Source organism: Dermacentor albipictus, chromosome 5 (genome assembly GCF_038994185.2).
Source record: "Dermacentor albipictus isolate Rhodes 1998 colony chromosome 5, USDA_Dalb.pri_finalv2, whole genome shotgun sequence".
Taxonomy (NCBI): Eukaryota; Metazoa; Arthropoda; class Arachnida; order Ixodida; family Ixodidae; genus Dermacentor; species Dermacentor albipictus.
Genome location: NC_091825.1, coordinates 76,956,402 through 76,980,754, shown reverse-complemented (window position 1 = coordinate 76,980,754; position 24,353 = coordinate 76,956,402). Strand labels below are relative to the sequence as shown.

At 46.1% G+C, this 24,353-nt stretch overlaps 1 protein-coding gene across 1 annotated transcript; it reads left to right on the top strand.

Moving 5' to 3' along the window:
- Positions 1-922: 922 nt before the first annotated feature.
- On the top strand, positions 923-23,818 carry LOC139060495 (uncharacterized). The gene is made up of 10 exons (XM_070539652.1): positions 923-969; positions 1,032-1,123; positions 4,502-4,621; positions 6,434-6,580; positions 7,078-7,319; positions 10,959-11,074; positions 14,601-14,730; positions 16,092-16,265; positions 18,352-18,477; positions 23,474-23,818. Exons 3-10 carry the CDS (start codon positions 4,531-4,533, stop codon positions 23,693-23,695), a joined length of 1,248 nt encoding a protein of 415 aa, XP_070395753.1. The 5' UTR covers positions 923-969; positions 1,032-1,123; positions 4,502-4,530; the 3' UTR covers positions 23,696-23,818.
- Positions 23,819-24,353: the final 535 nt, after the last annotated feature.

Here is a 24,353-nt window from a genome sequence, read left to right as displayed (position 1 = left end):
ACTCGTGTTAATCGAACACATTCTTAGCAGAATCCCTGTGCATAAACTGTCCTTATTCGTGTCATACGCGAACGTGGGTAGAATTAGGATTAATAGCGTTCGCTGACCGATTCTGGCAGCTAACCTTAGATGAGGGCGAAATCGATAGAGATTTTTAGCAAAGCTACTACCAGAGTCTTTCTAACCTCCAAGAGCAAAAAAAAAAAAACAGTAATTAAAGATTGTGGTAGCATTCCTTACGCCCTTTACAGAAAAAAAAAAACGCGCTACCCCAGTTGTAGGCGCCGGTAGAAACGCTGGTCGCGACATCTTTATTGTTAATTCTAAAGCTAGCTTTCATGCGAGGCCGTTTACCCAACTAGTGGTGCCGTAGCCGTATTTATTTTTGAAAACAGTCCGTACGTGAAGTTTGCTGATATTGCAGCATAAAAAAAAACAACGCAGACGTGGCTGGCGTGGTGAAACCATGCACGAGAGGCAAGCCCCAGCATGTGCTGCTGGCGCTTAGTCTTCATTTAAGCGATGGCTGATGTCGCCATTACTTGTACAGCAGTGCACTCCAGAGGAAGCGCTCTTGCGAATCAGGAAAAATATTCAACTACAGCTTGCTCGAAATGCATCTGTGTTACGCAGCTATTCTCGTCCAGTAAAATTAGAAGAACCTAATGTTAACAATGATGTCGCTGTACCGACACTTTACACCGGCAATTAGTAAAAATGTGGTTACACGTGGCTGCGATAATAGTTTTGCATCCCCTCCGGGTAAAGATTGTGCCAAGAGATGGCGCTACCGACGATGCTTCTCACGAAAGCCCCTTCGGTGACCAATACGACGCAAAGAGCAATACGCTCAGGAATTCTCGCTAACGGTGGGAAATGTTTAAGGTCAGCCTTCTTTTTTCGCCTTTTTCTCAAGTTTAGCCCACGGAAGCCAGTCTACCGTAAAGTTCAAGTCGGTGTTCCCGAAAGGTGCTCAGAGTACGTACACACGATCAAGGAGGGCGTAACGGCATCTTTCGTTCGGCACGCAGGTCGAACGTCAAATGCTACGCGCTTGGCATCGTCGTCCTGGTAGCGGTGCTGTCGGCCCTGCTGCTTTACCTGGCTTTCGGCGCTGACAAAGGCGAGCCAGTTTCACTTACCGCGGCAACTGTTCTGAGTTTGTCGCTTGTCTTCAACGAGCGCGCTTCGGTGTCAACATTACGCAGCGAACACTGGGCTTAAAGAAGGGTCCCAGAGGAGCTGAATACGTATTTATTTACGGAGAGACGTGGAAAACCAAGCATCTATGCCCTCATAACCAGTTGCCTTACACTGAAGTCATACCGTCCCCTTCCCGTGGATCTGTGCAGAAGTTTCTACTTTGCGAAACTGCCTTTGGCCTCGATAGTTATCAAACGAATCGAAAGAGAAGAACAGAGGCTGAAGACGCAGCCGGTGGTGGTGCTCAACAAAGGTTTCGGCCACCCCGTGAAATGGGAAGGCGCGAGATGGCTACGAAAAATAGAATTACGTTTACCTGTAACAGTAAATTACACTTCTACAATATTTTTAAAAATGTCATTATTATCGTGGGAAGAGGTTTGGTATGTTAGGAAAGATGCGAGAACTAGAGACAGGTGGTCCACGCCGTTTTATAGTTCAAGGATAAGCTCGCTGCGATTTCATAAATTTTGAAAACGTCGGCGTGCGCCTGGTGCATTGTTCATCTGCAAAGATCGACCACAGTATATTTTACGAAGGCCTCCGCAAATGTGGGCCATGATTTTATGAAAGGCATTAAACAGCTGAATGTCCGACACAATAAGCCAAATGATGTTCACAGTTCAGGAAGCGAACCTAAACGCAGGCAGTTACGTTACAATAGGTGAGGTGGCAATATGGGCATGGCAATGAGGTGCGAATTTGAACTTTCTCGCGAACTTCAGACAATTTAAATTTTGTGTTACTGACTTGTTTGTCTCTTTGCTTGAAGCAGCCTCTTGCTTATACATATCATTTTCCTAAGCGAGAAGGTGCAGCCGACATTACCCATGATGCCAACTTCGCCTGTAAGCACCCATATTTATAAGTGATAGTAATAAAATGGAGTCCGAATACGCACTGTAATGGCGCAGACATCATGCGGTGAGCAGGGCGCTGACCCCCATGACGGCAACAAATAGTTTGTTGCGAACCGTGCAGTTTTCGCGTAAGCTCAAAGCGTTCGCTGTTGAAACGCAAAACGTGAATTCGTGAGAACTGTATCGCGGAATCATTCCAGGTAGCGTTTAGTAAACGCTGGTGTAGGCGGACGCGCGAAAATATAGGATGCTGTTACAGCCAAGGTTCAAGACCGCGTGTTTTGTTTTCTACCACTTCAAGCGCATGCGCATCGGATTTGCGGGGTTCGTTCTACATATACGAGATCGGCACAGGCTTAGCTTAAGGCGTCTTAACCAGATGCGCTTGCCACGAACGATAAAGGCTCATTCAGGCCTAGGTGCATGCATGCAACAAAGCTAATGGCCGATCCAGTCAACAGTCCTTGCGTTGCGTCACTAGTCTGCCCTGAATCGCACCAGCACCAGTTGTAATATGTCTGCGTCTACATGAACGCGACAGGAGAATCGCATCCATGTAAACGGCTGTGTGAGGTAGAAAGGCGAACGACGTCGTTGCGTCAGGTAGATTTCAAATAGTACATGTGTAAACGCTGGCGTGGCATGCCGTTTTATTTTTTGTCCGGGAGGAACAACAAATAAGACGGCTTCCGGTGTGCGCTCTTAATTCAGTTGAACTTTATTTGACATAAAGCGTACAATGTAATTACACGAACTGTTCGGATTCGCAGCCACAGGCTAGTTATGGGCAGAAGATAGAAGCGCAATAGTGCACGCAACTTTTCATTTTCGTACACACGTTGATAGAAACCAAGTCCTCTACTCACCGTATAAATGTGCTGGCCGGAAATAGGTTCCGACATGCCTAGGACGAAGGAGGATGCGCCGCATGTTAAACGCCCGTCGCATATACCATGCTTTACTACCGCAAAGTGCAATTCAATGTGATGTGGTACTGTCGCATTCTCGTAAAGAGGGGCCGTTTTTAACTGCTGGAAAAAGTGCTCTCGCGATAGCTCGCGCTTGCCTCGCCGGCAGCACAGTGCCAGCGGAATCGTTGAACGGAGTGCTTACGGTGCACTTAAATGCACTCGTTCTTTCCTCGTGAAGAGCCTATGAGACAAGCTGCTCGCGACATGCGCAGAATGTAGTTGTGTCTCGCTTCAATTGGCTGAGTAATTATATGATTTACTGCGACGCCTACAAAGCGGGTGGTCTTCGAGCTCGCTGCGCTGAGCGCGCGTAAGCTGCATATTTCCATGATTTGCTTTGTGCGCGAATAAGCAGTGGCGTAGCCACAGGGGGGGCCGGGGGGCCGTGGGCCCCAGGTGTAAGGGGCCAGTGAAGGGGGGGGGGGGTGTCATATACGTCTGAAGACGCCCCTCTTGCCGCCGGCTACACCCGGGGAGGGGGGTGACAGAAGACCTGTGGGCCCCGTGTGCCAGGCGACCTAGCTACGCCACTGCGAATGAGTAAGCTTTTCCAGACCTGCAATTCATGCAGTGCTATTTTTCGTGGTAAATCCAGAAGATCTAGATTGTTACTAACCATTCCTTTTTTTACGCCTTAACCAACGCGCCAAGCCATGCTGATCTAAAATATTACCTAATCTATAGGTTTCGTCCGTTTTGACTGCGGTGATCATTCGGTTAATCGATTAATTTGTTTTGGGAGCCCCTATAATTCTCGAGCCAACACAATATATCCCACGCGGCAGTTATTTCTGGCGTCCACATGCAAGCCCGTTCGTGAACAGCGCATTAGACTATACACATTTATTTTATGTATTTATTCAAGATGTCATCGATCACTTAAAGGACCAAGATATATACAAGTGGGGCAAAGATCGTATACAACTCAAAATTAGCAAACATGCGTTACTCAGAACGCTCTCGCGATCACAAAATGAGCCTATAGCGCTGGCGGACCAGCTGCTTTCGATGGCAACGTTTCGGATGCGAGAGCAAACGACTGTTCACTGCTTTTTGATGAGAGATTCTAGATTGCCTGCTGCGTGCAGTGCAATAATATTTGGCTCACATGTTCACATGAGCATCGTTAACAGACCGGCAACGTTGTTTTTTTACTTTGTCCCAAAACTATTTGAGGGCCCCTTTATGCAGTCTATATTAAGCCACAATTCAGTTACACGTCTTTTATGTTTATTCCGCGTTATCCTAGATGGGATTTCATTTATGCAAACATTCTTGCTAAGAAGACCATGTTGCTCATGACACTGCAAAATCCCAGTGTGATGCGGTAGTGGATTCGGGTGATGACATCCGTGACATATATCTCACCTTACACAAATCGCTGTGGGAGGATTCTGTTGCCTTCGCGTAACTCAAAGACTGATACCTGCGTGCATCTGGTTCTACCTGACCTTCTTACAATCACAGCCTGGCTGAGCAGCGTGGTGTCGAATGAAATGGTGCCCAGACCTGCGATTGCGGAGAAGCCGGTACCAGTGGCGGCAGAACCCAAGGTTACTACACCTGCAAAGAACATCGGCACTCAGCGTGAGCATTTTTTATGTATAAGGAATCTGTGCCATAACTAGGGTATAATATACTGAGTGTTGAATAAATCGTAACGCGAGATAAGACTTCCACCTCGCCGCTGGCTGAATGATGCCCAAATCTTGCACAGATGTGGCGTTTTGCAGTAGGTTCAGTCGACTACCGCGTTTATCATTTATTCACGATACCTTAGAGGCTCCTCGAAGGGCATTGACTAAGGGGAGTAACACTATAAAAAGCCAAAAAAAGGTAAAAAATGAAACACCCACCATATACGAAATTAACGAATGTACGTATAGAAAGGCTGGAAACTAATTTATAATACAGCGAAACATCATTATATCATATTAGGAAGAAAGCGTGTTGAGGTTATTGCAAAATGTTTCGCGGTTCACTATGGTTGCTGTATGGTCCGGAATATCGTCATAGTGGGCAGTATGCGCGCAACGAAATGCTTATAAGTTAAATGCTTGTGTTTGACCCTGTATGCGTATGAAACTGAGCTAATATAAAGGCGTCATGATATGCGCTCTGGTGGATGAAGCGGCAGAAGGAGAACTTCATTGATTATACATACCTGTGAAAAATACATCAATGGGTAATAGTCGCCAAAGTTTCGAATAACTGAAGTCAAATGTGTTGGGGTAATGGTGGACAAATGGTCGTGCTTGCGTGAAATGAATCTGGTTGCTCTATTCTGAACGGCGTAATTTCAACGTGCGAATAAGATAATTTTGATAAGGTGACTAAGTGGATTCCAGGTGTGGACGAACAAGGGTCTACCAGCATTACTTGCATGCTTCATTCGCAGCAAAGAATAAGGGAATGTCACCTGCGACGACGGCACTGCCAAAAATGTCGATTTCGTTTCAACAGAGCAGTCGCGCCATCTGTCACCACGGCTGTGAAATGCATATTGCGCTAACGGAAGGAAGGGCTGGCAGACTGACCGGGACATACAAATGCACACAAGGGGATGAAATACGCCCTAGCGTTGTCCGTGCTTTGCTCCCGTGCGTCACTAATACAGCGAATACCGCACCACCACAGCGCAAACATTAGCACGGTACATACTACTGTCATGCACAAAGTTTACAACGATAATTACGAGAGGGAACTCTGGCGCTTGTGTCAATGGGAGTTGCGAGTTAGCAGTTAAGGTAGCGTGGTAACACAGACAGTACATTGATTTGCCTAAACTTCATCCTTCTGACAACACACGGCTTTGTGGCGTTGCAAATTGGTCCTCTTCAACAGCATATTACGTTATGAATGGAGCAATTCTGAATGGTTACGCATTCACGTAGAGCGTTATTGCGTTGCTGCATTTAGAAAAAAAAAAAACACGAGTCCTTGGAAATTTAGTAAGGCAAGCCGTAATAAATAACGTTTGAATAACGTTTGAAGACACAAATCAGCCTGAACATTAGACTATACTCCATGTGTTAACAACCGTTCATGTGGTACTTCAACGAACACAGCGCATCTAGTAATCTTTGTACGAACCTCCACGCTTCCACCCATCGTGGTAGTCTGGTCAGTATGACGATGAGTTGTTGAGCTCAAGGTCACGGATGCCAACGCGGCCGCATTCCCCGATGGGAGCTGAATGCTGAAAGCGCTCGCGTACCACGTATGAGGTGCACGTTAAAGAACCCAGGTGGTCAAAATAATCCGGATTCCCCTACTACGGCGTGCCTCTTAATGAGATGGCGGTTTTGGCACGTGTAACACCAGCATTTAATTAGAAATTATCGAAACGGTAGCAGACTTGCGGTAACTCAGTTCGGTCACTGCCGCGTTCCCTCGCAGGCGGCGACACGATGCCCGTGGCGTGCGTGACGGGCGAGAACACAAAGGAGGCGGCGGTGCCCCCTGACGGAGTCTGCGACTACCTCGTGTTCGCGCACGTTGCACTGGACGAGTCGAACAGCCACTTCGTCGACACCGGCCGCAACGGTAAGGCTGGATCGAAGGAGAAACCGCGAATCGGTCGAACGCTAATGCCCGTTGATTGAAGCCACGTTTTTATGGATGCAAAGAACGCCCGTGTTCCTAATTGCTGCTCGCCTCGGCTTTGTGTCGATTAGGTTAATTAACTGTGTTCATTTAATTCTAGTTGATTAGCAGCTGCTCAACTTTTCAATGTACTTCAATACACCTGTAGTTATTTACGCGCGGCTATCTTACGAGTTGGTGAGAGCGAATCATGCAACATATATTGTAGCGCTATTTGTAGTGGATCAACGCCGTTCAGTATACTGAAGAACAAAATATAGATATCATCAAAGGTAATTTGAACACCCCCTTTCCCTCTAAACCCACTGCCCTCTGCCTCCACACGAATTTGAATAGAAACGTAGCTTCATAGAATTAAAGAAAGTGCCGGACGTGTTCTCATTCTCGGTTCGACTCGACCGCGCAAAATATAGTTGCGATCGCTCGCGCACGTGCAGACGAGGCGTTCCAGGCTTTCATGAAGGCCGCTTCGCGGAGTTCGGCCACCAGGTTCCTGCTGTCGGTGAACCAGCGCGACAGCGCCGACTTCGCCTCCCAGCTCCGGGACGAGGCCCGGGCGGCCAGGGTGCTGGGCCACTACCGGGCCACGCGCATCCGCGGCTACGGGTTCGCGCACTACGACCTCCGCGACACGGACGCCGACCGGAAGAGACTCAAGACGCTGCACAAACTGCTCGTGGTACGCGGTGAACGATAAGCCGCATAGGTGCTGCTTTTCCCCTACGCAGAGAAATGTGCCAGCGGCGCCCGAAGGGCGAAGCACTACTGGCCGCGATCGCGAGGTTTAGCGTTGCGCTGAAACTTCTCCGACCGTGTTCTCTCACTTAACGCGACTGCGGCTAGCGCGGGTGCGCCAGATTTCTGGCACCTTTAAAAACTCTTCACACGCCGTGGAGGGCCTGTAACGACGTCGCACAGGCGCCACTACGCTGCCAGTATAACGTCGCGCCAGCAAATTACATAACTTTCTGGTTTTAGCACTGATATCGTTTGGCACAACTAATATTTCAGCTTGAAAATGTTAAGACAAAAAGCATGCGCTGCGAGCGTTCTGTCTGATGACACTTGTTTGCTGCAGCCATTCTGAATATTCCTAGTAATAATTTGTAGTCAAAAATGTAAAACCTGTTGTGGGCAAGTGTAGTGATTGAATAGTGTAGCAATATGACTCGCATATATGGCATGGACGAGCATAAACCATACATATACCTAAATATACATGGTGTTTTTCTTTAGCTGCACCAAATATTTAAAGTTAGAAAGATATAAATCACGGTAACGTCATGCTTACCATACGAGTGTGCGGATTGGCAGCCTCTAGATACAGAGCAATTACCGCAATTACGAGCGTAATTAGCGAAGTTACGGGGATTAACTTTCTAATTATCAACAATAGGTTGCTCCAGCAAATGAGTACTTTGGGGCCCGTCCGCGACACTACCTATCCCAACGATTAAATTTTGAATAGCGTATTTCATGTGGGAGCTACGCGAACAATTAGTTCCCCTTGGCAGGCTCCTTGAAACCGAAACTGGCTGGAAAAAGAGCGTCTGTGTCGTCCATGTAAACACGCTGACCTCCTGTAAACACGCTGTGAATAGCATTGGAGAGATCGTATCTCCCTCTCTGACGCCTTTCTTTATTGGGATTTTGTTGCTTTCTTTATGGAGGACTACGGTGGCTGTGGCGCTGCTATAAATATCTTTCAGTATTTTTACATATGGCTCATCTACACCCCGATTCCGTAATGCATCCATGACTGCTGAGGTTTCGACAGAATCAAACGCTTTCTCGTAATCAAGTGAAAGCTATATATAAGGGTTGGTTATATTCCGCACATTTCTCTATCACCTGATTGATAGTGTGAATATGGTCTATTGTTGAGTAGCCTTTACGGAATCCTGCCTGGTCCTTTGGTTGACAGAAGTCTAAGGTGTTCCTGTTTCTATTTGCGCTTACCTTAGTAAATACTTTGTAGTGCAACGGACAGTAAGCTGATCGGTCTATAATTTTTCAGGTCTTTGGTGTCCCCTTTCTTATGGATTAGGATTATGTTAGCGTTCTTCCAAGATACCGGCGCGCTCGAGGTCATGAGGCATTGGGTATATAGGGTGGCCAGTCTTTCTAGAACAATGTTCCCACCATCATTCAACAAATCTGCTGTTACCTGATCCTCCCCAGCTGCGTTTCCCCTTTGCATAGCTCCCAAGGCGTTCTTTGCTTCTTCCGGCGTTACTTGTGGGATTTCAAATTCCTCTAGACTATTCTCTCTCACGTTATCGTCGTGGGTGCTACTGGTACTGTACAAATCTCTATAGAACTTATAGAACTATAGAACGTTACCGTGATTTATATCTTTCTAATTTAAAAATTTGGTACAGCTCAATAAAACACCCTGTATATGCGGAGCCCCACGGCAACAACGATGGCGGAAAACTTGCCTAGATTGTCCAAAATACTGCTATCGAAATAAAGGAAACACGTTCGATATCGTATTCATCACCATTTTAATCATAGACACCGTTTTCAATCTTTATATTAGGTTGTGGAGAGTATATATGTAAAAAAAAGATGCAATGTTGGGTAAAGAAATGATTGACAACAGAAATCTGAGGCCATAATGACAAAGGCTTTCGTTCGTAAAGGGCGCTTGCTATTGGCCTACCGCCTACCCTAACAATATGTCCGCTATCACGGTAGGCTGTCATCTGGTCTTACAAAAAATTTATTGCGTCAGAACTTTTCTTGTGAATACGATCCCCGGGTCCCCCCATTCATGAAAAGCTTTAGTTAAACTGAAATTGCTCGTAAGGGAGGATGTCGGTCAATCCTAATGCAGGATATATTATTATCGAATGGCCAATGGTAGACAGCACTTACGAAGTCTTTATGAATTCGGCCCCTGATTCGCCGACTTGGCATAACGAGGCACCACTGTCACCGGAGTGCACAGTCCATTTCAAACAAAGATTCATTTATTCATTCATTCATTCCGTGCCTTGTTCCGGCATTAAACTAAGTTCCCCGTTGAAACTGGCCGCCGATTCAAAACCAGCGGTGCCGTTGTGGTCATCATTGAATTTGATTATGTTTGTACCGTTCAGCCAATTAGAATCATTATGACTCTCAGACCCTTCTCTTCAGCCATGAAGGCAAGGTTGCAGAATTCTACAATACGCAAAAAATCGTCAGGGACCAGAATTTAGCAGTCTGATTTTTTATGCTATGCGATTAGTTACTGCAGGGTCGTCAGTATAGTGTATGGGACATTGAGAGGGGAAAGGGTGGCTGAGCAGTCTCACTTGCCGTTAATGAACTGTAATCTGCCACAAGTATTTGCAGCCCTCTCCCCTCAACATGCTATGCTTTACGTTGAACAACGTAGCAGAACATCCCATTGGATTAGTGTGTACAGATTGAAGATAATGCACTGTAGAGAAACAGTGGAGACACAATGCTTAGTCTGTGTGTTGCCTTCGTCTTTTGTTACGTCTTTCCTGCTTAACAACTATACTATATTTTGCTGATGAAGGCAGCGATGTACAGCTGTCAAAGCATTGGCATTAAAGGAAAAAAAAATGTCATGTACCAGACTATAGCACGCAGTTACAATGTAAAACCGCACGAGTTTCTCAAAAAGTTTTGCCGTTGAAGAAAATGTTTCATGGTCCGGGGAATAAACCCCGGACTAGCACCTTCCCGTGTTGGTCGCTCTGCCGTTTCAGCTAAAAAGGCGAGAAGCTTTCTGAGCGATGGTGATTTACTCGGCAACTCGAAGGGCAACTACCCAGCGCTTTCCATGAAAAGCCCGTACGCGTTCCCTTGGCAGCTTCGAGTATATCTTGTGTGGGCGACAATTTTTTCTCTTTCATGAAACTTACACCATGATGCAAAGTTTCGCATTACTCGTTTGCCAATATATTGGCCACAGTTCCGTTATTTGTGCAAAAGGAAGAGTTGTTCGTGAAACAAGCTCTACGAAAGAGATAAATCAGCGCAGACATGCCGTATTGATTTCGTAAAGTGAAGTGCCAATGCGTTTACGACATAGGAGGTCACAAAAAAAAGAAAAAAAGAAAAACGCGAATCGGTGAACAGCGGACGAAAGAAAGGAAACCTTACCAAAACTGTTTGTTTTGGTGAAGACAATAGATCAGTGCGAATCATTTGTTGCATAACGATAGCCGTTAACGTGACAAGGCGAGCAAGCATAGAATAACGACAGCAAATGCGTTTGTATTGTTCTGTGTCTCGCGATCAGTTCGCGTCGGTTGTTTCCAGATAAATGACGCCTTTTATCGCAAACTCTCGTGCACAGACTTTGCGGCGCCTGGAAGGCGGCGACGAGCTCGCAGTCTTCATGGGTGTCCGTTTCGTCCTCGACCCAGCTAAGCGCCAGAACCGCCTCAAGGAGCTCATCAAAGACGTGTCCAAGTATGTAGTGAATTGGACAGATCTACTTCGCCGGAAAATGGCGGACGAAAAACAAGGGTGTGGGAATGTGTGAAGCTTTGAATTTCGTATTGAATTCGAGAATTCGCTACTCGAAGTTGTCTACTACTTATTTCTGTTCGCATATAAGGGATAACAACCAGTACCGTAGCGCTTACAGACAGATATACGCAAGTGGTATTTCCTTCGTATAACCTGGGTTCAGAGGAGCCAAGTGGTTGCTGCGCAGAGGTACCTGTTACTGCAGCACTGAGTAGCTCACTCACGCAGAATCATTTTCGCTAGTTCAGTAATAATGCCTCGCCGCAGCGCTATTTCCGTTTAGGCGCTCTTATGACGTTTGCATTCCTTTGAAATAACGTGCATTGCCGCGCCGTTATATATACTTCGCTTATTCAACGAACGCAGCAATCTATGCGCATTGATGATGACATTCCATTCCCGTGTTTCATTACTGTCGTTCTGATGGAGTGCCAGATACGACAACCTTTCGATTGTTTCTTATTTATGAGCACTTCAGTAATCGGGCTTAAATGTTAAACGGCATTGCATGTATGAAATCATGTTTGTAAACTTTTATTTTCACCTAGCGCAGGCCACGTAACCGTTATACATCCCTTTGTTGAAGAATGTAAAAAAAAGAAAGATTGTATTTTATAGAATATTCGGAGGCTGTTTCAATTGAAATATGTGATCTCATTCAGAAATCTAGCTATACTAAAAAGGAAAACCGCTTGCGCATGAGCCACCTGTTTTCTGAAATGTTAGCTGCTTGTCAGCACGAGCAAGAGACCAACATAAAGAACAGACAGGCTTTCATTGTGCTTGATTTATCTTTGCTCACACTGCTAATCGGTTACAGTGAGTTGCCGTGCAATTAGCCCGCACCAACACTTTACATGCCTGAAATGCGCGGATAAATTGGCTTAGGGAGCTTCTAAGTGGTCGCGCAACTATGTAATAACTACAAGCGTACACTTTTATTATATATACTGTCTGAACAACAGCAGTGAAACATGTATGCACGCACACAAATGCGTCTTTTAAATACGTTCTAACAAAGCTGTAAAGCGCAGTCGCCAACAGAATTTGCATTGGTAACAGTACTTATCTACGGCACTGCCGTACTTTTCTGTATCTTACTTAAGGACACTTGTAACGGTAACACGTGCCTCGACGCGTGCGGTACGTTCTACATGCGAAACTTCGATGACCACTTCATCGCACCGTAACCAGTCTAGGTGAAAGTGCATACATAAAAAAAATACATTTCAGCAGAACCAAAATTAGGTACCATTCGTTATGATCACCGTCAATCGATTAAGCCAAAACGACGGTGCTGAGGCCGTATAACGTAAAAATATTCCAACATGCTTTTATTCCAATCTCCTGATGTCATATTTGCGTAATCGCCGATGCTAGCATCGGGTGGTCACCCGCACGGTTGTCTGAACAAACCATACAAATGCTCCCTTCGTTCATAGCAGGTCACTTTTCTTTGCTTGAAAAACGAATAACATTGCCTGCACTGAGCGGCTTGTGTTATCGAATTGACTCACAAGAGGTGAGGAGCATGTTCAAGTGGAGAGGGATTCAATGGGGCCGAGCCACTGCATTGAATATCGATAACTGGTTGAAGAGGGTGGTGCCGGTGTCTGCGATTCGTCCGCTTTCTCTTACTTAGCTTGCTGTGGCTCGTCGACAATCGCGGCGGCATGCAACGGAAGCTTAAGAAGGACGCTAAAACAGATCCTCAGCAAACAAGAGTTGGCAGAACGAGGTCGTAAACATGCCGGAAGTTCTCGAAAACGTTACGTGGCCAAGCAAAAAGTTTTATTGCACGCAAATAAACCCATGCTTTCCGGCAGGGGCGAGTAGCCAGTGCCGGAGCGATCGGCGGCCGCCATCTTTTATTCCTTTCGGAACGGAGCAGCCTGCGGCTTCTCAGAAGAAAATTCAGTTTTGTTCGGCATATTAATGCATTTTTAACGCGCACGCATCACTTTGACGCGGTAAGGTTTTGCGGTTTTGTCACGTCGCGTGAGAGGCAGGTGAAGTGGGTGCAGCCCGAAAGCTTTTGACCAATAGCCGAGGTCTAATGGCAAAAAGGCGTCAAATCAGAAATAACAATTTTTGTTTTGTTTGGTCAAATTATGCATAATCAGTGTGTACACGTCATATAAGAAATGGAGCTATCGCGGTTTTCGTGACGTCGCGTGACAGACAGCTGAAGTGCAGGTGGTCCAAACAAGTTTTTCACCAATTGCGGTGGGCTGATTGCAGAATCGGAATAGACAAGCTTGGAATATTTCTACGTTATAGCGCCCCTGGTTGCAACCTTGACTGCTTCATCGAAGGCGCCGCCATTTTGCGGTCACAGCGCCGCCTATTGTCCGGCGCAGGTACGTGCGATCGCGCTGGATGGTGCACAGCGAACGTACCGTTGACGACGAGTGGCAAGTTTTGGCGTTTTGCCGAGAGGTCTTGACAAGTTTTTGCCTTTGGGGAACTTAGCGTGTCATTACTAAGCTTTGAGCTTCGGTGTAGCTGCAATTTCGAACGGCGACGGGCCTAGAGCCGTTGCCACAGCTCTTCGCGCGATCAAAATAGGAGGGAAATCAATTGAGTCTGAACACTGTCGGTAGGCAACATACGTGCAGCGTGTTAGTTATTGTATGTCTAGCGCTGAACTTTATTAGGGTATCACTCAGGTGACAACATTCAGAGATGTAGCCATGTGCCATGCGGTGTGTGTTCTAGCAAAGCGCCGCGGAAACATGCATGCATGCACGCACGCATGTACTTAAAATTCACAGTCATCAGAGTTGGGGACATAATATTACCTTCCGTTGCTTCCGACTGTCTCTTAAACACGTTGCACTGCGAAAAAAATTAAGAATTGGGAATGCGCAGATTACAGGGTTATTATTTTTGACAAACGTTAATGATAGCTGCAGGCAAGGAATTAGGCCCTCACTGTTTAAAAGTCGAATGCATTCATGCGTACTAACTCGCTGGAGCGTGCCGCTGACCTTCACAGACGGCGCCACGCCGGCTGGATGAATTAACCACCGCGTCCTTTAAACGGAAGCTACAAGCGCAAAGGTGCGCAGTCGGTTCCTGTTGCGTGGGCCACTGCTCGCTTTCTATTTTGAGTTGGTGTTATACGTACGTCATGAGGGTGTTGTCCTTACTTTTTTCTTCATGTTATGATCAAGTTATTATGGCGTGCAGTTAGCCCGGGATAGCGCGGACTGGTCCTCGCTTGCGTTGGAATAGACGCAGATCCACATTCACTTAGCCTTACATGAACTGCTTGGCAACGGCGGACTGCTTTGGCTAAATGTTGATTAACCCCATTGACGAAATGTTAAGCGTACGAAATGCTTTGTAGATCCGGTCTGCCAAAATCTGTTGCAATAGCGGATAAGGAAAGTGCCAATCGCTGTCTGCTTGGCGGCCGATTTCTCCAACATTTTGTTTTAAGTTCGCACGTATACCCTTACAGGTCGCTCACATTCCTGGTGCTTATCACGCACGTGACCCCAAGCCAAACGGCAGCGAAGGAACCGTGCGTCGTGAATCCCATCGACAGCTGGACCAACTCCTCCTTCAACAACCAGAGCCACTTGCCCATGGTGCGAACTGCGCACCCTTCACGCTTCGAAGATGTATACGTTGGAGCGCATTATCACATGTTGGAGCGCGTTGTATCCTGTACATGTTATCACACCAGGGGTGTGACAACGTGTGAAAGATAGCAGGAATCCAGACAAAAAAAATATGGCAGAAACCACCAAACGACGAACGTCCACGTTAATGCGACTAGCATTGAAGCAATGTCGGCACACCGTGCACACCGATTTAGCGTTTCTCCTTAATGTCCATTAAGTTCAGCAGGAATGATGCAAATAGAGTCGTTTAGTAGAGCGAGGTTTTGGTAGAGCAAGGACGGCCTATAACAGGCATCTGCATAATATCTCCATGCTTTGCACTAGCTCCCCTTCCTCCTCTCCTCCCCACCTTCTAGGAGCCCTTCACGCTTTCATTTGATGAAGACTGAAAGAAATTGTACTTTTGCCCGACAGCGACAACAAGATTTAGTGTTGCGCCTGAACTTCTCAGGCAGTGTTCTAGCTTTACCTAGGTGCGACTAAACACGTTAAGGTGACATACGCGGGTGCGCCAAACTTTCTGGCACGGTCGGAAGCTTTAACCCTCCGTGTATTACCTCCAATTGTATCGCACAGACGCCCCCGGGCTGCCTGTGAAAAGCGGCGCCAGTGAAATTACACAACTTTCATATTGTTTCGCAGTAATATTGTTTGGCACGTTTAAATAAACTGAGAAGACTTAAGACAAAAGTCATGCGCTGTCAAGGAAATGTCTTATCACTTTTGCTTGCGCTTTGCAATTACCAAAAATTCTGAGAAATAACTCAGTCTAGAAGACTACACCTTGTTTGAAAAAAAATAAGCTTTGGCAGTTGAATACTATAGCATCTGCCATTCACATACGACATAGATGAACATGTGTCATACGCACACCTAAACACACACAGAACAGCACGGCGACGGCGACGGCAACGGTGAAGGTTCGCCTAAAGCGTTCATATAATTGCTATCGCAATAAAAGCGGTCAGCTTGAACAACGAATTGAATTGAATTCTGCGGTTCTACGTGCCGAAACACGATTTCATTATGAGGCACTCCGCGGGTGGGAGAGTTCGGATTAGTTTTGACCACCAGGGGATCTTTAACGTGCCCCTAGGCACGAGACACGGGGTTCTTGCATTTAGCCCCCACCGAAATGCGGACGCCGTGACCGGGATTTGAACCCGACACCTCGTACTCACATAATCACTAGACACCATAGCCGCAAAGCCACCGCTGCGGTTGCTTGAGTGACGAGATGACTCCATTCGTTAAAGCCGAAATCGTTCTCCTTTTTTGAAAACGTTTAAATACCAATGCACATTTAAATACCGCTGTTCCCACAGCGCGAGGCGGCCGAGCTGGTGCGGCGGCAGACGGGCGACGCGCAGCGCCACCAGTCCTTCCTGTTGTCGTCGTCAATGGCGGTCGTGTATTACGACGTCGACGAGGACGCCGACAGCAAAGCCGAGCTCAAGGACGTCCCGTGCAGGGGCGCCGTCGTCGCCTCGTACGCCACGGTGAGCGACTTCGCGCAGCACGTTTAAGAGTCAAGCTCGTACTCCTAAACTGCAGCTCGGAGACTTTAGTTCGCGTTTCTACAAGGGTATGCTTGTCCTCGTCATAGCAGACCCTCTAGCTTTCTGGCGGAAGTATTCATTTCTGAATGTTTACGCCTGCGTACAAGAGGGCCTGTAATGAGGAAGACAAAGGGGCACTTATCGATGCGTTGTTTCCAGTGACATCCTTTGTTCGACTACTGCTTATCAGACAGTCAGGACCTTGACCAAAAGTTAACGTGCGAGAGGGCTTCTGAGGTCAACGATGGTGAAATTGGTCATTTACGCTGATGATGTGACACTGTTATTCTCTGCAGGAATTAAGTACGGATGAGCTAATTCTGGGAGCGAACAGAACGCTTGTGAAATTACATACATGGGCACAACTTAACAAATTGAAAATAAACGTTAGTAAAACGAACGCTGTCATATACCGTGCGAAGAACAACAAGATTAACATCACCTCACACATTAAGCTGCACAAGTCAAAGATAGACACAGTAAGCACATTTAAAATAGTTGGAGTCTATTTCAGTGAAAATATGACCTGGGAAATTCATATCGACCACGTTGTGTCAAAACTGTCCCACATCGTTGGACTGACGTACGCCAACAGATATATTCTACCGCCAAAGGTTGAGCTTCTATTGTACAATGTGCTATTCTACTCACATATGAAATATTGTCGATTAGGTTGGGGGAAGAGAACAAAATGTAATTTGGAATGAATCATGATATTGCAGAAAAAAATGTTAAGAAATATTGAAAATGTCCCCATGAGTCACCCTTCCTACTCTCTGTTGTTCAAGTACCCTCAAATGAAAATAGACGAACTATATGCGCATTGCCGGTGTTCAAGTTATAAGCTTGAAGTAAAAAATAACAGCTATTCCATACGACGGTTGGCATCGCTCTCTAAAAAGACCACACCTTATCAGAGTCGGAGCACACAACCATGGCTAATCAAAACGTGCAGAACCGGATACGGAGAACAAATGGTAAACAGTATGCTACCGCGTTTGTTAAATTTCTGCCTTAAAAACGGATTCACTCCCGAATCAGCATCGAAACAGAAGCTAAAATTGTTTTTCTGTGGCAAAACGCCTTTCTCAAGACATAATTTCATATGGTTTTCCTTGTCTGCGAATGTATGCTATACGCACTGCAAAGTACCAATGTGCTGTTTCATACTACACAAATGTGTACCTTTTTGTTTCGTCTTTTCCTTCATTGTGTAGTGCTTTTTACTTGCACTTTTTCATGTTTGTACGTTTCCTTTAACATTGGTCTATGACGCAGTTAAAAAACTTTTTATTTCTAGAGTTGCTTATTCTCACTGTTGTGGACAAGTTATTGCTGCATTACTATTACTATTTGTTTGTAGTTTTTATGTCGCCATGCCAAAAGTGTTCTGTTTCTTGTATTTTGTACTACGGGGAGCTGGGAACTAGTCAAGCGGACTTGTCAGCTTTATTTCCGGCACTCTCTCACTTCATGAGTGAAATAAAGAACTACTATTATTATTATTATTATTATTATTATTATTATTATTATTATTATTATTATTATTATTATTATTATTATTATTATGAATATTATAAATGCGTACGCAGGATGATTACAGAGAACGAGCACAACACTTTCCCTGTACATTTCGTTGCTCTTCGTTTGCTTATCGAGCAGCTTACTACAATCAGTTTTAGACACACGTGATTAGATGTATATGAGGCAAAAATTGCGAAAAATTGGTCTCTTTTCATAAAATCCAGAGGCCCCCTTGACCATTCCCCTGTTTTGCGGTAAACAATAGCCCGCAAAAATAATTGGAGTGGTACTGCGTATAGAGAGATCGTTATTTTCCTCGAACGGGGGTCTGCAGTGACCGGCGATCATCCCTAGCAAGCGCGACAGTACAGTGTCTGATACCTATAGATTGCAGAAAAAATAACGGGATATAACATGCTATCTCAGTTACTTCCGACGCGCGTGGGCTTTGTCTTGCACCAGTTTGATCCCTTGTTTTGTGACATTCTCGTGGCGTTGGCAGGTGTGCAACGTCGAGATGGGCTGGAAGGTGGGCGCAGAGGGCATCGGCGACCATGTCCGCTACGAGCAGTTTGCCGAAATGGGCAAGTGGCGAACGTACAAGACGAGGCCGCACCTGGCAGCAGAAGTGAGCACCCTTTCCCCACCCCTCTTTCTCTCTTTCCGACTAAGGTTCCTGGATGATTCTGCTATGTACAAGTTCAATGCAAGCAATACCAAAAATGGGATATCCCAGGGAACGCGCTCTTTAATCTGTTAATTCACTTCCCTTGTGTGATGCACTGTTTGAATTATTGCATTTACGTCGGATTTTGGAATCTGCTTCTACACGCCTGTAAATTACAACCTCAAAACTGCTGCTCACTCTCCAGGTTTCAGGGCGCTCCCAAAGATTGTGTGCGACATCTCTTCGGCCCAGGGACCCCAGAATCAATGTTGACTTGGCTTCAATTTCACTTTACTTGACTTGTCCATGTATGGGTATGGGCCCACAATTTTTACCTCTATAATGGCCTTCAGTACCTCGAGAGAGACCTGTAAGTGCCGCGTTTCATATCGAACGCTTTGAAGACCGAGTGATAGCACAAGATTTAAGCTGAACTTCCGAATGAAACCAGCTGTTAACTTTAAGTAAACGTAGGTTACCATAAGGAGGAGAAGGTCCGCACATGCAGAATCTCCAGAATATTACATGGTATTTGCGATTTGAAGCCCGAAGCTGCCCGGCAGGCCAGCTGTCGTATCTCCGCGGTGATACCCGGAGACACCGGAATTTTAGTCAGTTAGGTAAGATCGGTATACTCTAGATCGGTTCAGCAGAATTTATTTTGTCACAGCGTTAATGGTCCCCGTGTGCTACGGACGTGAAGTAACTCGGCTGGAGATCTGTCTTCTTGTCACCAGTTTTTTTTGTAAAATGTAGTGAACCCACGAGCTCGCTAGAGGCACTCGTCGAGAAACACCGGGAAGCTGCATCATAAGGCATTTATTACTTCGTTCACAACTTTTAAGTTGTAAGGGAGAAGTAAGAATTATTAGACCAATAGAAACCAAGTCCCCAGTCCGGACCCCCTTTCAGGACTGGGACCCCAGTCTGGTCCAGGACATTCTTGATATGCTGGACCAAAAGTGGCAACCATGCTTCTGCTAACTCCGGTACTTTTTCAACCATTCTTGGAGAGTGGTCAACTCCTCTCAGCTGCCGGGACGCTTGTTTGGAGGTAACATTGAATGCGCTAAGCTTTCGGAAGTAGAGGGCGCGGAGCACTCTCACAAGGTGTGTTTGATAGAGGGATAGGCTACGCAGGGCCTACAAGTTGGGGAGCCTGGGCCCCAGGTATACCATAATGCGTGTAGTATGGCATCAGCAAAGTGTGTCTTGTGCTTTTCTCATGACTGAGGTGTTCTCTCTTGACGGCATGTAGAGTGGTGAGTTGACAGTTATTGATGGGACCATTAGAAACCTTAAAATCTGCAGTCTTTCTTTGCACTACATTTCCCGCTATTTTGTGGCGTCGTAAGTGTCTTATACAGGCTAAAGAATGGGAGGTCTTGGATTCTATGCGCAGGAGAGCTGGTGCGGACAACCATGCACTTTGGCACTAATATTTATGCAGTTTGGCAGTAAAGGCAAGCTGCATTGCACGTTGCCCGCCGTCACACACTATGAGTGATGTGTGGCACCGAAAGCATAGCGCAGAGAGCACCATTAGCATTGTGCTACGGCACAGTTCATGACATTCTCATGACAGCAATGCACTGAACAAAGCTGTGAAACACACCACTGATTCACCTCGTATGCGATCTGCACATCCATTGGAAACACTTTTATTATTTGGTAATAATTGTATTAAACAACTGAAATATGTGCCAATAGCTAAGATGTGCCCATGTTTTTGAAAGCGATTGAATTAGTACTTTCCAAACAATCCGCGATCGACTATTAACCACCATAGTTCTCAGAATTCCAGGACTCAGCGGTAGGGGCTTAGGTGATACCGAAGAAGCACCGCAGCTATTTCCGTCTCCTCCGACGGCTACGATCACTATTATTTTGTTAGAGATGTCGCATACGCTGTATCAACTGGTGCGGTATATCCCTGTGCATAGGTTCATTTAAACAATGCATTCAGTAGTGTCATAGTGATAGCTTTGTCCCCGTGGTCCTTAATAGAGCTGATACAAAATGAGGCAATCTTTTAGGAGTTACCATGGGAACGCAACAAGGAGCGAATCTAAAGAGTAACGACAAAGGCAATAACAACTTGGAGGGACTTCAAGCTTTTTAAACATTTCGTCGTTCGCATATAAAGAGCAAGCATTAATTAAGATGTATATTATAACTCTTATGCACTATGCGATCTTGCTGTTGACTTCTTGTAGAAGCAGAAGGAGGCGTTTCTTGCTCACAAATAAGTTCCTGCGTAGCACACCCAGACTTGATAGCCGAGAGCGGCAATGACTATTTTTGAGCGCTGGTGCCACTCTCTTGAACGAGAGACCCCTCCTAATAGAAGTGGCGGGCCGCAATTCCTTGGGCAGGATATCTACGACGGATAAACTGACGGAGCTTGTTTCACTCTTATCCCGGACGGTTTTATTGGGAGAAGTCATGACGCAGTCACAAGAACAGAGCGACAGAACCCCGGCGCAGAATGAATTGGCTTGGAAAATTTAGCCGGGGCTCGAACCCCGGATTTCTTCATGAGACTACGTGGCTGATAGCTGGTTTACGGTGAAATACATATGGATATAATTTTTTGTGTGTCGCTTATTTGATGCAGGTTCGCACATGATCATAATATTGGTGCTATATTTATATTGATTCGTATTCATGTCCGCTGAAGCCGCCCTTGCGGGGGTAGGTTCATATTCTGTTTCCGCCAGGGGGCAAATGCCGTAATCTACAAGGTTCCTTACGTCACTCGTGCAGCGGATGATTCGGAAGCACTTTTCTTTGTTATCTGGTGTATTCTTTCCTTTTCTAAACGTTGTGATGTGTCACCTTTGGTGATGGCCTCTGATGCTTTGTGAAACACTTGTTTGCCTTTGTCGATCCCCTTGACCATGTATATTTGGCCAAAATAAACGTGTGTAATACTGTCACGTAGTAGTGATTGACGAACATAGTAGAGAAACTGTAAGTGGCGAAACTAAATCTTTATTGGGCGAACCAGTGCCCTCAAAAGCAAGTTACACTTAAAGCACAACGATAGCGGTGAACGAAGTCGGTGATCGTTGGAAATCTGATCAGCTTGTCAAGCGCGTCGGCTTTTATACATCAGACGTCGAATGTTCCACAGTAAACACTGGGATCCGCATGCGTTCCACAAAGGTCTACACCATTCGCGTCACGCGATGAAATCAGATTACACAAGGTTCGGTGATAACAGACAGCGGATAGAACCATCGATAACCGTCGAGGAACTTCCGATACATGCAGGCGCGTCCTGCGCTGTGCGATAACATTTGTTAGGCGGTGAAACGTAGTCACCCGATAATGATAAACAGGTACACGTGTCAATATTTTAAAGACGGATACTTTCTTACATATGAAGAAGAGTCGGTCATGGCGAGTTATCCCCACTTTTATGTATCGGGCCTGTATGCTATTAGTCTTTAGTGGACGGATCCTGGAGATAGTGCTTTCTAGAAATGTAAGAAAAAAAGTTTATTTCTGGGATATGATGTGCTACAACCATGATATGATAACAACGCATACCGTAGTAGGGATAGCGGATTATTTTTAATACCTGGTGCTCATTACCTTGAACCCAATGCACGATACACGGCCGTTTCGTTTTTTTGCATTCCGCCCCAACTTCTACAGCAACTGCATATTTTGCGACGCGGCGCGCGGTCGCGCGCGCCGTATGTTCAAAACGATTTCCAGACGGCTCATAACATTGTGGAGACAGTTACTGCACTGCACTTTGCCCCATTTTTCCTTCCCAAACCAAGAATCTCTATCTCTTCGCTCTCCTCCCTTTTCCACGGGCGAGACGTAGATCGTCGGTTCCCTTCGCCTGCTTTCACTAGCCCGTACAGCATACGGCGCGCGGCGACGGTGTTATCGCCCTGGAACATTATACGGAACATGATGGCGACGGCGACGGCAATAATGCGCCTGGAGTGTCGATATAATTACTATCGCAATAAAAATAACGGTTAGCATCACCAACACCCCGTGGGCCTCTCACAATAAATTATACGGTCCATATACCATTCTCACCCCAACTCGCTCAGGAAGACTTTGTCTTCTTCATCGACGTAAACTAGACATTGAATCGCCTTCCAACTTTCTTTATTGTGTTTGACCGGCAAAATCCAAACTAGGGGACACATAGTATTGTGACGTACAAACACACTTAGCAGGAGGGAGCAGGAAAGAGTAGATCGGGCGCCCGATCTCTTCCTTCCCACACCCTCCTGTTAGGTCTTGGTTTCCACGTCACGCTAGTATGTACCCCTCCCCCCCTTATTGAACTTCGCAAATAAATATTATATTGTAATTCTGTAAACTGCACCTCATAGTACATCCAAAAGGGCCAAAATTGTTGTATTAGACATAGCTCTGGAACATAGTAACTACATGTCAGCAGGACTTCTGCAAATCCTTCGTAAACGTTGTAACGCAGTCACGTAGGGCGCAAATTCATCTATCAAATTGGTCCGCTTTAGATGTTCTAACGGACGCAGTTTACAAAACTGCTGCTCTTAGTGCAGGATGACGGATTTGTAAACTTGGCGCTCCAATTTTTTTGAAACCTACCACACTTCGACATATTTATAAAGAAATGTAGCGCCTAAAACAAAATCCTGCTTCGTGCAGTCACTAGAATTTAGCTTTCTTTCTCAAGTGCAATAAACTTTGTCGGAATCGGTCAGAAGGTCGCCTCATAAAAGCATTTTTTCTTTACGTTTTCCATGTACCTCAATAGGCGGCATCGGGGCTGATCCCGAGCTAGAGCTTCCTCTTGAGCGTCGAGCACTATTCAGTCAAAATTTTAAGGCATCACAACAACGCAGCATATGGGTTACGTTGGCCATTACAGGACTCTACACATAAAAACGCCACGGTTCGATCGAGACAAGCTTAACGCCCTTGTCTTGCGCATGTGCAGATGCGAGCCGCACTGGACATTCAGTTGGGCTCTCGGAGCCAAGGGCTGGGCTGGGCCTTCTACGACGTCGACCTGGACGACGGCGACGGCCGCTGCGCCCGCGCGTGGAAAGTGCGCTCGTCGCACGAGGCTCGCTTCTTCCGCCTCAAGGAAGCGGCGGCGAACTTCCGCGAGTACAAGAACGAGTTCCACCAGTCCGCAACACGATACGGGTTCCACTGAACTCGCCGCCCAAGTCAAACTACGAACCGCGGAACACCTGGGGCCGTGTAGCCAGTTTTATTGCGTTGTGCAAAGAAATATAACTGCGGCGTTTCATTGCTTCGTGACGCTGTTGCTGTGAGATACACGTGCAGTGGTTCTTCAAGCTAGGTGCTCGATTGACCTGTCCTTGCGCGTGCCATCTTGTCATGTAGTGATACGCTATAGAACGGGGCCTGTGCTCACAAAAAGCTCTGAGGCCAGAGATGTTCCTAAGAAAAAGCTTCAGCCAGTCCCGATGCTGCACATATCATTAGACAAGCTGGACGACTTGTGGCAAAAAGAAGCCACAAATTGAAAGCTTGGTGAATTCGGCCGCACCGAATTCCCACTCTTCTTTCGTATAGGTGCACTTTCGCCGATGACCGGTCACCTTCGTAAATGATACGTCCCGCGTCAGTATTGGCTGGAATTTTATCTTACGAACAATTATTCCGTGAGAGCTTTCTGTGAATACGCGCCCCATTATTTTTTCTTCTAATTGAACTGAAGATATATTGCGCAGAAGGGAGAAATGTAAGTTGAAGAAGAAAGCTAGCCCCCGTTGAAGTCAAATCGACATCTTCTCATTAAGCGTGTGATGCTACCACATGAGTTCTGGCGACGGCTGTCTTCTGAT

What these genes read in the sequence shown, in the direction of transcription:
- LOC139060495 (XM_070539652.1), top strand. Translation starts at nt 4,531, where the DNA reads ATGGTGCCCAGACCTGCGATTGCGGAGAAGCCGGTACCAGTGGCGGCA. An exon ending in CTCATCAAAGACGTGTCCAA is followed by an intron (nt 11,075 to 14,600) that starts GTATGTAGTGAA and finishes ATACCCTTACAG; the next exon opens with GTCGCTCACATTCCTGGTGC. An exon ending in GGCCGCACCTGGCAGCAGAA is followed by an intron (nt 18,478 to 23,473) that starts GTGAGCACCCTT and finishes GCGCATGTGCAG; the next exon opens with ATGCGAGCCGCACTGGACAT.